Here is a 14116-nt window from a genome sequence, read left to right as displayed (position 1 = left end):
AAAAAAGACTGGGAATATAGTTCAGTGACAAAGCACCCTAGGGTTCAATCCCCAGTACTGGGGGAAAAGAAAATTGTTTCAGTTTCCTACATGTGTCTGCCTAGAGAAGAAAAGAATGCACTGGTCACATTAAGTTTTATTTATTTCTGTAAATTGATATCCATTTTCTTACATTGGTCTCATAAGCTTGGTTTCTATGAACCCATTCCAGGAGAGATGTATTCTCCATTTGCTGATGAAATCAGTTTCTGGACCTGCAATGCTGCAAATCAAACTCTGGAGAGTACATTCATCCAAGTAATGCAAGCTTCTGAGGTCAAATGGCCAAATGACTCTCCAGGCATCACCCTTCTCCACTGATGAAAGGACACAAAAGCTATTTCTCTCATTGTAAAATTTCTACACTTAGAATTAATGTTATAATTTTTACCCAAGAACACCAACTTAGAATAAAATAAAGAATTTCAAGTGCAATCATAGATAATATTAGGCTCTCTGCTTAAGCAGCAAATAAACATGCTAAAATATAAAGGTATTTTTAAAAGAGCTTCACTTAAAACAAAGTGGGGAAGGAATTATAACAGATTTTTTAAAATGTAGACATAGGAAACAAATATAGTTAGTGATATCATGTTTAAATCTTATTTCATAACAACTGTGGTAGGCAGAAAAATAGCATCTCAAAAGACAACCACATCCTAATCCCCAAAACCTGTGTGAATGAATATATTACTTGATATAAAAGACATTTTGCTGGTGTGATTAAGTTAAGAACCTTGAAATGGGGAGAGTACATTGAGTTATCCCAGGTGGGTCCAAAATTACAAAGAATCCTTCCCATCTGGCTTCAGAGTAGGCGTGACCACAGAAGAGTCAGAGATGTATCACTGCTAGGTTTGAAGAGCAAAGAAGGGGACCATGAGCTAAGAAACATGAGCTAAGAAATAAAGTCTCTAGAAGCTGGAAAAGGCAAGTAAACAGGTTCTTTTCTAGAATACCCAGAAAGGAAGATAACCCTGTCAGTTCCTTGATCTAAGTATAGGGGCCAGGGTCAGACTTCTGATCTAGAAAACTGGTAATATTTAATAAGTTTGTAATAAATGAGCAGTGATTTGTTACACTAGCAAGAGAAAGCTAATATACAAACTCAAAAAAGCTATGTTGAGACAAATCAGGAAGATTTAAACATATATTGGGCATTAGGGGTAGAATATTAAATAATTAATAATAATAGCATAAAATACTATTTGGTTACCCTTTTAAACTTTTATCTGTTAGAAATACATGCTAAAGAATTTACAGATGAAATAATACACCTGGGGTTTGCTTTTAATATTTGGCAAAAAATTTTTGGTTGTTGAAGCTGGAGGTTCATTATTATGTAAATGCTTGAGATTTTCCAAAGTTTTTTTTTTTCTTTTTTTTTCAGTGAGTTAACTTAGGAGAACACCTGTGTACTGTAGGTCAGCACTGTCCAAAAGAATTTTCTGTGATAATGAAAATGTTCTGTATCACCTCTGTCCAGTGCAGTAGTCACTGACCTTGGGGTTATTGAGTACTTGAAATATACCAAGTGCAACTGAGAAACTGAGTTTTATTTAACTTAAATTAGGCTTAAGGAGCTACATATGGCTACTGCTACCATATTACACATTACAGCCCTAGATAATGGAAGACAGCCATGCTGCCTTCCTAGCAGAATTCAAAATTAACAAGTTCATCAATCAAATCAGTGGACATTTGGTATTTTTCTGTCCAGCCCCCCGTCCCCTTTATGTTAATTACCAATATCCAGCTCCCACACCTACCCCAAGCCCTTTTTCACCACAGAAGTAAGGCTTGAGATCCAAGCTTTGGTACAACTTCTTCTTGGACAGAACAATTTAGCCAAGAAGAATGACTAGAGCTGGGATGATCATAATCCTTGCTTGGAACTTTCTGTATTAGGAACAGCTTCCTCAATCTGGAGTTGTAAGAATGGAACCCTAAAACTGCTAGCCATCATTTTCCTAGACCACAGAGAGAATAAAACCAAAATTAGGATAAAAAATGGACAGAGCCGGACAAGGTGGCATATGCCTGTAATCTCAACAGCTCGGAGGCTGAGGCAGAAGGATCACAAGTTCAAAGCCAGCCTCAGCAATGGCAAGGCACTAAGCAACTCAGTGAGACCCTGTCTCTAAATAAAATACAAATTAGGGCTGGGGATATGGCTCAGTGGTCGAGTGTCCCTGAGTCCAATCCCCAATATCAAAAAATAAGTAAGTAAAAATAAAATGAGGAGACTATCTTAATTATCCTTAAGTACTTAGATCCAGTAAATCCTGAAGTCATTTCCACCCCTTCTTTCCTATGTTTCAGCTATGTAAGCCAATAAATTCCTTTTTTGCAATCTTAAAACGTCTTACTTGTAAGGATCATTAACAGAATAGTAAGGCACTCAAAATTATTAGAGATATGATCTAAGGCAGTGTATGTATAGTATCCCACTACACAAAGTAAATACAGCTAAGGACACTCCAGTAGTGCTGGTTGCTACCACTTCCTTCTTAAGGGTGGAATAGGCCCTATTAGCAAAAATAGTAATGTAAGAATAGCTTATTATTCCATTCCTATTATTTTTAGCTTAGACAGGGAAAGCTTTTCAGGTGTGCACTGAAGACCAGTATGAACTGTGATATATTTATTATAAAAAGATAGAAATTATTGAGCTAGAATTATCATATTACCAATAATAAACATAATATCCAGGGGATAAAAAGATTATAAATCACAGGCAAAATCAAACATTAATCTGCTTAATTTTTTATACTTTATTCCTTGTATCAATAGGTTAAGAAAGTAAAATTTTCTCAGGTACCAATTTATAGATACTATTTATAAGTAGAATCAAAAAGCTCAGTTTCACAAACAGTAACATTCAGTGATCTCTTTAAATGCAATTTTAATCCTTATTTTAAGCCAAGGGCAATAATTTAATGCAGTAAGCTAAATTCACACAAAACCTGTATACTGTGAACTACAAAAGTGGTTTTTGTAGTTACAGTTTTAGTCAACTACACATTTCCACAAGTACTTACAAATATGTTAAAAAAACACTACCCCAAATGGTTATCCTACCATTAGCTCATTAAATATTGCCATTCCTGCTCCTGAAAGTAGATGATTGGGAAAATGAGTTATAAAACTTAAAAAGTAACCTAGGTCCAAAAGGTTTTAAATCAAAAAAGTCTTTCAACATAGAAGAATCAACATGAAACTTTTAAGTTTCTAAAAAAATAAAAATAAAAAAATCACTCTTTAGAAAATATTAAAACAAATTATCATTTAAAACACATAAACATTCTTACAAAAACTTGTAGTTTCAAATATCATCTCCTTAAAAGAAAACCAGTTCACTATCTTTAATAACATCTCAGACCACTGTTGTCTAAAAACTTCAGAATATGTAAGGCATATGTCTCAGCTGTCATAGTCAAAATGACACTTAGATTTCACATATTGAACAGCTATAGTGTAGCTTATAATGGCACAGATATACCTAACACATAAATACTACTTCATCCTTTAGATAGTCAAAAGTCAGAAGGAACTGCATAATTTGTAAGGTACTTTAACTTACATGTAGTCATTAAACTCAGTAAGTAATTCAAGTATAGTCATGTAAAGGCAGGCAATTAAAGGCTCAAGGATCACTCTAAAATCAAAGACATGAAAATAAAGGCTGAAAACTTTGTTTCTCCATCTTTCATTTACATGCCTAGATATTAGGACATTACTGAACAAAATACACAATTATTATATATGATTTCCACAGAATATAATGAAATTTCATGAAGTACAAAAATTATCAAGATCCGTAGTTTGCTTCATCAAATGCTTTTCTAGCTCGTTTCAATTCTTCATTCATGGTAAGCAAGTCTTTAACCCTAGCAAACTTCCTTGGGTCCTTTCGAATCAAGAAGACGATATCTTCAACTTGTACTCGACCTTGTCTTCCAATTGACATTGCCTTGTGAGTCTATTACAAAGAAACATATTAAATTCAAAAATTTTAAATCTAATACTTTGTTGTTTCAATTTGTATTTACTGATTGCTGGAGAGGTTGAAAAATTCTAATTACTATGGCTATTCATTTGTGAATTGTCTTTCTTTCTATTCATCCCCCCATCTTTTTTTTTTTTTTTTTTTTTTTTTTTTTTGTGTGTGTGTGTGTGTGGTGCTGGGGATTGAATCCAGGGCCTTGTGCATGCAAGGCAAACACTCTACCAAAAGAGCTATATATCCCAGCCCTCTATTCATTCCTTTTGTTAATTTATTACTGGGTAATTGGCAATGTTTCTCTTTATGCTCTGCAGGTTCTTTATTTCTTTATTTTTTTAAATTAAGGACAGTAAATCTATTAAAGTTATTAATATTCCCTTTTTGTTGTTTTTCCATTGTGGTGCTAGCAATTGAACCCAGGGTCTCACACATGCTAAACATACACTGAACTAACTTCAGCTTCGTATATGTAGTTTTTGTTTTCATTGTATAAAATCATTTCCTAATTTCTTTGTAACCACCCGATTATGCTTGAGTCCTCCTCCATTTTGATAGCCAATAAATATTGGTGGGATTTCTTAAAATCAAATAAACCTCATCCCATTCATTGTATACTCATTCTGTACAAAAACAAAGGTTAATCACAGCATTACTTTTTTCTTTTTTGGTAGCAGGGATTGAATCCTGGGGTGCTTAATCACTGAGTCACCTTCCCAGCCCTTTTAAAAATTTTACTTATTTATTTATTTTTGATACCAGGTATTAAACCCAGAGGTGCTCAAACTCTGAACCACATATCCAGATCTTTTTATTTTGAGACAGGGTCTCACTAGGTTGCTTACAGTTCTCACTAAGTTGCAGAGGCTGACTTTGAACCTGCAATCCTGCCTCAGCCTCCTGAGCTGCTTTGAACTTGCAATCCTGTTGCATCAGGCTTCCAAATTCCTGGGATTATAGGCATGCACCACCACTCCTGGCTCATAGCATTACTTCTGATGACTAGAAATGGAAATAAGAAAGCTAGGCTTGGTGGCACACACCTGTAATCCCAGCAGCTCCGGAGGCTGAGGCAGGAAGATTGTGAATTCAAAGCCAGGCTCAGGAAAAGTGAGGTGCTAAGCAACTCAATGATACCCTGTCTCTAAATAAAATACAAAATAAGGCTGGGGATGTGGCTCAGTGATTGGGTGACCCTGAGTTCAATCCCCAGTACCTGGCCCCCATCTCCCCAAAAAAGGCTGAGGCAGGAGGATCACAAGTTCAAGGACAGTCTTAGCAACTTAAGACTGTCTCAAAATAAAAAAAAAATTTTTTAATTATTTTACAGGCTAGGGATGGAGCTCAGTGATAAAGCACCCTTGGATTCAATTTTTAGCACATACACAAACACATACACACACACAAAAAAAAAAAAAGAGAGAAACTAAATTTTACTAATAGGCACTGAGTATATTCACTCAATTAGTAGAGTAATTAAAAATATGATAGAATATTATGTAATGACAAGGGGAAAGTCATTGCATAATTGTTCTAGACTTACCTAATGGAAAAAGCTGGTTCTAAGACTGTACATACCATAGGATTCCAATTTTATAAAAAGCTTCAAAATACGTACAAAAAGGTAAAATGATAATCACCAAAATGTCAGAACTAGTTGTCTCTAGGGAGAAGAGTTACAGGTTTTAATTTTCTTCTTGTGCTTTAATACATTCAAAATCATACTTGTTATTAATTACCTTTATAGATAGAAAAAAAGTTCTTTTTAATGCACACTATTTGTGGGGGAGAGGGGAGATAGATAGGGTGCAGGACCTTAGACATTTTAGGCAAGTGCTTAGCCAGTGAGTTATACACCCAGACCTAAGTAATTTTAATTCTATTCTGTAGCAAGAAAATAATCCAAGACACAGCCACACTCAGTAATACCATCCCTGAGAATGTATTCCAAAAGATGGGGCAGACAGAGAATTGATCATTCAAAATGTTAGTTTCAGGAATGGGGATTTTGTTCAGTGGTAAACAGTTTTCCTAGCAAGCACAAGGCCCTGTTCAATCCCTAGCACAGGAAAAAAAAAAAAATTTTTTTTTTAGAGTGGGTGATGTACCAGGGATTGAACTTGGGGGCACTGGACCACTGAGCCACATCCCTAGCCCTATTTTGTATTTTATTAGAGACAGGGTCTCACTGAGTTGCTTAGTGCCTCGCTAAATTGCTGAGGCTGGCTTTTAACTCAAAATCCTCCTGCCTCTGTCTTCTGAGTCGCTGGGATTACAGGCATGTACCACCACACCCGGCCCAGAAAACTTTTTAAAAAGGTCAACCAGTCAGTTAAAAAGAAAACTTATAAATAACCTTTTTAATAAGAGAATGGTTAATTAAATTAGAAAACAGGGCTGGGGATGTGGCTCAAGCAGTAGCGTGCTTGCCTGGCATGCGTGTGGCCCGGGTTCGATCCTCAGCACCACACACAAACAAAGATGTTGTGTCTGCTGAAAACTAAAAAAAATAAATAAATATTAAAATTCTCTCTCTCTCTCTCTTTAAAAAAATAAAATAAAAAATAAATATTAAAAATTCTCTCTCTTTAAAAAGAAATAAAAATAAATTAAAAAAATTAAAAAACAATTCAAATAAATTTTATGTAGCTACTAAAGTAATCATTAAAACACAAAAATATATGTATTACAAAATTTAGAGTACAAAAAATATTACCAAGCTCACTACAGTAAAAAAGCATTATATATCTTTATTTTTATTTATTTTATTTTTAATTTGTTGTTTTTGTTTGGAGTGGGCATCCAGACAGGAACTATAAATTAGTATTTAAATAAACAGTAGAGAAAGCAATAAAAAAGATTATGTTGAATAATGAGATTATGGGCAATATTTTTATTTTACTCAAGGATTTTTATGTCTTTATAAATAAAATTCAGGAGGAGGGCATGGAACATATTTATATAATCTCCATCCATAATGATAATTAGAAACCAGTAACTTTTGCAAAACAGGCACTCAATGGATAGTTTGTTTCAAAAGGATGCCATAAGTTTTAGATTTTCAAAAACACTTAGAATTTTAAACCTATTCTTCAATTAGCTCAGACTAGTTACAAAAACAAAACAAAACAAAACAAAAATTGCCAAAAACCTCTTAAAAGATCAGTTATAAAATAATCTTACCATTTCAGTGATGAACTCAATGACAAGATCTTCAAGAATATCCACTGACTCAGTGTAAGGATTCTGGTCATCCCCAAACCCATACATCATACATCGTACTGTGAAAGAATAATTATTTTTATTTACTTGACAATTTCGCCAATACTTTTTCATATCAACTAGAAGTGAACAAAATTATACAAAATATTGGTCTAAAAATATATTTACACTGTATCTGTTGTCTCCATGTATGGATTTTGGTGTAAAAGATTTGACCACAAACTGGGAATGGTGGTGCATGCCTGTAATCCCTGCGGTTTAGGAGACCGAAGCAGGAGAATTGCAAATTCAAAGCCAGCCAAGGCCCCAAGCAACCTGGCATGACCCTGTTTCTAAATAAAATATAAAAAGGGCTGAGGATATGGCTCAGTGGTTAAGCAACCCTACTTTCAATCCCCCATACTAAAAAAAAAAAAAAAAAGATTTTACCAGTTTTATCACCATAATCTCCAACAAAACTCTGGCTCAAGTTCCTTCCTTAAACCACTACTAATGTGTACATTCTTTCCCTAATCTTTATCATCTACTCACCAGCAACCCCCAGAATGTCTCTAGGTGGGAGACTCTATGGTAAGCACAGGACAGCAATGGCTTAGTATTTTCTAGAAGTGTTTTCTGTGTGTGGGTGAGGCAGTGGGGCACTGGAAAAGACATAAGAATCTTTTCTGATATTGCCATAGGGGAAAGAACATGACAGAAAATACTCCAATTACCTTCTTATGGAAAGAAACAGGGTAATTAAAAGGAGAAGGCAGAGAGCTTTTACAAAGAATCCTGACATTTTATTTCCTATATCAACACAACTGTCAGCAAAGCCCTTTCAGGAGTCATCGGAAGAAACTACAGAACATGCAAAAGAGAAGAAAAATCTAATGCAGAGTAATAAAAATAACTGCTAATAGCTAAAACGTATATAGCCCTTACTATATGCCAGGTACTTAAGGCTTTTATATATATAACTCATCTAATCCTCACAATAATCATTTGATGTATATACTATTATTATACCCTATCTATGGATGAGAAAACTGAGACACCGAGCTAAGTGACTTACCCGAAGTCATACAGCTAGTAAGAGATATAGCCTAAATCTGAACCTAGCTGATCGGGTTTCAGAGTCATTAATCTGACCCACAACAGTTCTATGCATCACAGTTTAGGACCAATGGGATTCATGCACATTTTTAACCTATATAGTCTATAAATCCCAACTAGTTCACAGACAAAGCTTCAAGAAGTCCTTAAATCTCCCTTGAAATCGTACAGAAAAAAATTTTTTTTAAAGAGAGAGAATTTTTTAATATTTATTTTTTAGTTCTTGGCAGACACAACATCCCTGTTTTGTATGTGGTGCTGAGGATGGAACCCCGGCCGCATGCATTCCAGGAGAGCACTCTACTGCTTGAGCCACATCCCCAGCCCCCAGAAAAATTTTAACACCTGAATTTTTTAACAGTTTTCTAATAAGAATTATAACATCAGATTCTCAAAGAGGAATGTAAATGCTGTCAAATGCTGGAAATATATCTTAATCTGAGTGGTGATTCCAAGGATATACATGTAAAATTCATCAGACAGCTCACTAAGGACTTACATGACTGTTGATATATTTTACTTTTTTTTTTTTTTAATAAAAGGAACCCTGAAAACACTTCTAAATGAAGGAATAAGTACTTTACAAATAATTACTATTTAGGAGAAGCAAAAACTAGTAGAAATAAAAAGAGAAGAAAGCAGGCCCAGGGAAGAAATGAAAGGGGTGACTTGGAAGCCAGCTCAGGATAGAGGTATCATAGCATTTACACTAACAAGGTCCTTGAGTTCCTTTGAGCCACAGGGGCCAAGATTTTCTCTCTCTCTTTTTGGATTCTGTAATATTTTTTTTTGCCTTTTTTTTCAAATGATAATTTTAGACTTACAGATGATCTGTAAAAATAGTACAGAGCTCCCATATGCCCTATATCTGGCTTCCTTTTATCATAACATCTTATATAACCATATTTATCAAAACTAAGTACAAGTACAAACATTATTCAGATTGTACCAGTTTTCTACTAACGTCCTTCTTCCCAGGCTTTTTTTGCCTTTAGTGATCAAAATTGAACTCAGTGTCTTACACATGCATGGCAAATGCCCTACCACTGAGCTATAACCGCAGGTCATCAGTTCTAGGTTTCTATCAAGAATCTACTCTACTCAGCTGTCATGCCTCCTTTGTTTTCTCCATTCAATCTGTGACAGTTCCTCAGCTTTTCCCTAACTTTCATGTCCTTGACACTTTTGAACAATACTGGTTAGTTATCTTGTAAAATGTCTCTCAATTTGGGTTGTCATTTTCTCATGATTAGAATGAAGTTACACACCATTTAAAAGGACACCGAGATGATATGCCCTCACATCAGGGCTTTGTGATATCAATATAAATTACTGGTGATTGTTTTTTTTTTCTTTAATATTTTGAGGAAGATACTTCATCACTATCTTTTTTTTGTACTGAAGATTGAACCCAGGGGTACTTTACCACTGAGCTACATCTCCATCCCCTCTTTCTGTTTTTTAAATATTATTTTAGGTTTTTGATTAACCTATTTTTTAAAAATTTATTTATTTATTTATTTTTAAAGAGAGTGGGGGAGAGAGAGAGAGAATTTTTTTAATATTTATTTATTTATTATTTTTTTAGTTTTCGGCGGACACAACATCTTTGTATGTGGTGCTGAGGATCGAACCCGGGCCGCAGGCATGCCAGGCGAGCGCGCTACCGCTTGAGCCACATCCCCAGCCCCTTAAAATTTAATTTTATGCAGTGCTAAGAATCAAACCCGATGCCTCACACATGCTGGGCAAAAGCTCTACCACTGAGCTGTGACCCCAGTCCATCCTCACTCCTTTTTATTTTTTATTTAGAGACAGGGTCTCACTTAGAGCCTGGCTAAGTTGCTGAGGCTGGCCTTGAACTGCCTTGGCCTTCAACTCCTGTCTCTGCCTTCCCACGTTGCTGGGATTACAAGCATGAGCCACTGCATCTGGCTATCACTAACACTTTGATGGGTAAAATTCTCCAGCAGGAAAACATATTTCACTGTGAAAGAGAAACCTAATAGGAAGTATACACACTTTGTTTGGTTAAAGGATATATAACGACATAAATGAACAGCAATGAATGCTTTGAAATTCTATGTTATACTAATAAGAAAAACATTTTAAAATTAGGGTTTAGGAAAACATTTTGGTCAGTAAGACATGTTAGATTCTGCTAACACAAAAAAAAAAGCTGTAAAGATTCCAGATTCTTATCACAAAGATTCAGTGATCCAAGTAGAAACAAAGGTCTTCACTAACAACCAACTGTGCAAGAGTCACACTGAGATGCTCTGGTATAGGGAGATTCCCTACATATGCTGACATAAGTTAAACCAGATATAAATTGAGTAATTAGCATCAGAGAGATGGAATAAGGAGTAGTCAGCTTTAAGTGAGAAACTGAGATATAGAAAATGATTTGAATGGTTAAAATAAGAGCATTTGAGGGCTGGGGCTGTGGCTCAGTAGTAGGGCGCCTGCCATGCACGTGAGGCCCTGGGTTCGATCCTCAGCACAACATAAAAATACATTGTGTCCATCTACAACTAAAAAAAATGTAAAAAAAAAAAAAGAGTATTTGAGAACTGCTCATGTCTAACGCAGCCTAATTAAACCAAATATTCATAAATCTGTATTGCTGCATCTCTCAATACTCAACCATAGCTATACATTAAGGACCCAAAACCTGGAGATGGAAAGCACATTCTTATGGTTTCTTTCGGGGGTTGGTCTACACCAACACTAGTAGCAGCAGTTTCTTCTTGCTGCTGACAAAAAGGGTCAAATTTATCCACTTAATGAGTAGGACATTATAATCTCTCAGTCACTGTAATGTCTCACACTGTTCAGCACCTTTCGCCCTGCCTTTCTTTAAAGTCCCAGTTTTCAGCACCTGTTCCAGTTTACAGTCAAGGGAGTCCCTGCTTCTTCTCTTCAGAGGTAAGTTACATGAAAACTAATGAAAGTATGTTCTGCCCTGAATTAAAACACCACATTGTGTCACTGTGTATGTGTGAGTATAAAAATAATGGGGTTAGGATGGTTACTATATATAATTCAAAAGTAATTTAAACAGAATTTGAGACAGATCTGAGAATACTATTCTTTTTTTTTTTTTTTTTTAATATTTATTTATTTTTTTAGTTTTCCGCGGACAAAACATCTTTGTATGTGGTGCTGAGGATCGAACCTGGGCCTGGGCCGCACGCTGAGCCACATCCCCAGCCCCAGAGAATACTATTCTTAAAGGGAAACACATTCAGAACAATGAATCTACTTTTTTTTTTTTTTTTTTTAATATTTATTTTTTAGTTCTCGGCAAACACAACATCTTTTTTTTGTACGTGGTGCTGAGGATCAAACCCGGGCCGCAGGCATGCCAGGCGAGCGTGCTACCACTTGAGCCACATCCCCAGCCCCAATGAATCTACTTTGAAAGGATAGTTTCAAAGGTTTTCAAGATTTGTAAAAAAAAATCATTGTTAAATACGACTTACATTCTTTAGAAAAAAGTCTCTTTCTTTTACCCTGTCCACCTTCTGCACCTCCTCCAATGTCTTCATTTTCCTCCTCAAACTAGAAATTAAAATGCATACATAGAAATGTCAAAGACTGCATTGCATTTGATAGACAAATAATTAGTATTTTCAACACTGATATCAGGCTAAAAAAATCTAAATCGGGCAGGAAAAAAAATCATGAAATCTTAGCCCCGAAGGTACTTAAAAATGAGCCCAATTTCCAAGTTATGCAGAAATAGTTTCTACAATGCACCTAACAATCCTATTGCCTTTACATGTACGAGTTCTAACGAGTGTAGATTGTTAAATAACAGAAAATAAATCACTACACAGCGTTACTGATAAAGATTTGATACTGAGTCAGAGTCTACTCCCTACAGTAAAACTAACGTTTACTAAGCACTTGCTTATACAGTGCTAAAACTTTCCTCAAGTAACCCTTATTTTATGAAAAGAAAACGATGCTCAAAGTTAAGTAATTTGCTCAGAAAAAAAAGAGAGAGAGAGAGAGAGAGAGAGAGAATTTGAGATCTAGGCTTCCTGACTTCCAGTTCATTCTTTTCCCACTACTTCACAGTAAGTACAGTTTAGTTAGCAGTTTGACTGCCAGTTCATAATGACTTTCAGCAAACAATAGCTGTGACCGCTGATAATTCTCTAGTGTTTCAAAGGGTATCTGGCAGATCCAGACCAAAATCAAAGGGAAAGAACCACCCTTCTACTCTTCCTTCATGTCTTGTCCCACGTACTAAAATGACAAATCCAATGAAAAGGGCAAGCAAAGCGAAGTCCCTGCATTCTCTCGGCTGAATTCGCTAAGGAAAACAGACTCGATTCTCAACTCTGCCTCTGCTAGGGAGCCTAAAGGAATGAGAAAAGCAGAACGTTGAGACCGAGGCGTTCACTCACGGTCGGGTCTTCTTCCTCATCTGCCATCCCACTAGCCCGCCAGCCCACAGCGCCTCGCCGGCTAGCTGCTGGCTGGTTTTACTATTTCCTCTACGTCACTTCCGGTGACGCGCGGGGGCGGGGTGGCGCCAAATATGGTCTGCGCCTGCGCGATTAGGTGTAGTTAGTTCCCTAACGACCGCCTAGACAGTCCCCAGGGGAGGAGGGATGCTCTTTTGCGTCTAATCCCCAAGAAGTAATTAAAAACAGTGCAAAGAAAAGCGAGTGTGGACTCCGAGTCTGAGGCAGGAGCATCTCAACTTCGAGGCCAGCCTCAGCAATTTAGGGAGACCTTGTCTCAAAATAAAAATTAAAAAGGAATGGGGATGCGGTTCAGTGTTAAGCGCCCCTGGATTCAATCCCCAGTACCAAAACGAAAAAGAGTGGGGCTAAGCGGCGTGTATCTCGCTGTCACCCTAAATTTGCCCCTGCACATTCTGAGCTTCCCGATTCGGAACTGCGAAGTTGTGCATCCTAGAAAGACCTATCAGCGGTCTTTGGTCTGAAATGTCAACAACTTTAACTTTCCTCCATTTATATCCAAACACTATTTACCGAGAGCATATTGTGTTTACCTACTAGTACTCAAGAGGGATGTATTCCTAGACCAACAGGATTCAAAATTGGGAAGTGTTTGGGGTCGGAAAAATAATTGGAAAAATCATGGGCATTATAAGGCTTAGAGCTAAGCATGTCGAATAGCCTACAACGTAAGAGAAGATGTCTCACAACCAAAAAAAATCTTTCTGAATGTCCTGCTGTCCTGCTGAACATTCAGTGAGTGAAAAAGATAATTATCTGAGACTAGAATCTGTTTTTGTTAACATAAATACAAAGCATCTGCCCGTACTTTAAATGTACACTCATTTTATAGGAATGTTGTTCCCCAAAATTTGGTATACAGTACTTTGTTTTGCTTGGATCTTACTAAGAGCTGAGAAAATAATGTCATCAAAAACAAGATGTAATTTGAATAGTCAATGCTCCCGCCCCAAACAGTCTGCATCTCTAAAGGTACTTCTATGTAAGAAATCTATGCCAGGTGCAGTGGCACATTCCTGTAAATCCAGCAACTCAGGGGGCCCAGGCAGGAGGATCTCAAGTTCAAACCCAGCCTCAGCAATTAGTGAGGCCCTATTTTTTAAAAAAATAAAGGAGATCGAAGGCTGACAATGTCGCTCAGTAGTTAAGTACCTCAGGATTCAATCCCTGGTGCCAAAAAAAAAAAATCTAAAATCATCCTACCACCCCTAGTGTAGTCGAAAACTTTAAAAAAGTAAATAAATAAACTTTTCCTCTT

General features: G+C 36.3%; 1 protein-coding gene across 1 annotated transcript; it reads right to left on the bottom strand.

Moving 5' to 3' along the window:
- Nucleotides 1-2798: 2798 nt before the first annotated feature.
- On the bottom strand, nucleotides 2799-12866 carry Taf13 (TATA-box binding protein associated factor 13). The gene is made up of 4 exons (XM_076861625.1): nucleotides 12778-12866; nucleotides 11845-11923; nucleotides 7226-7323; nucleotides 2799-4021 (listed from the first exon to the last, which is right to left on the bottom strand). The coding sequence occupies exons 1-4, from the start codon at nucleotides 12802-12804 to the stop codon at nucleotides 3851-3853; spliced, it is 375 nt and encodes a 124-aa protein (XP_076717740.1). The 5' UTR covers nucleotides 12805-12866; the 3' UTR covers nucleotides 2799-3850.
- Between the last annotated feature and the right edge of the window lie 1250 nt (nucleotides 12867-14116).

Source organism: Callospermophilus lateralis, chromosome 7 (genome assembly GCF_048772815.1).
Source record: "Callospermophilus lateralis isolate mCalLat2 chromosome 7, mCalLat2.hap1, whole genome shotgun sequence".
Taxonomy (NCBI): Eukaryota; Metazoa; Chordata; class Mammalia; order Rodentia; family Sciuridae; genus Callospermophilus; species Callospermophilus lateralis.
This window is presented reverse-complemented; position numbering and strand designations above follow the sequence as displayed.

Coding starts and splice junctions, on each gene's coding strand:
- Taf13 (XM_076861625.1), bottom strand. CDS start 12,804: ATGGCAGATGAGGAAGAAGACCCGACC. Junction 11,924..12,777: donor ATGAGGAAGAAGACCCGACC/GTGAGTGAACGC, acceptor TTTAATTTCTAG/TTTGAGGAGGAAAATGAAGA. Junction 4,022..7,225: donor TTGAGTTCATCACTGAAATG/GTAAGATTATTT, acceptor TCTTTGTAATAG/ACTCACAAGGCAATGTCAAT.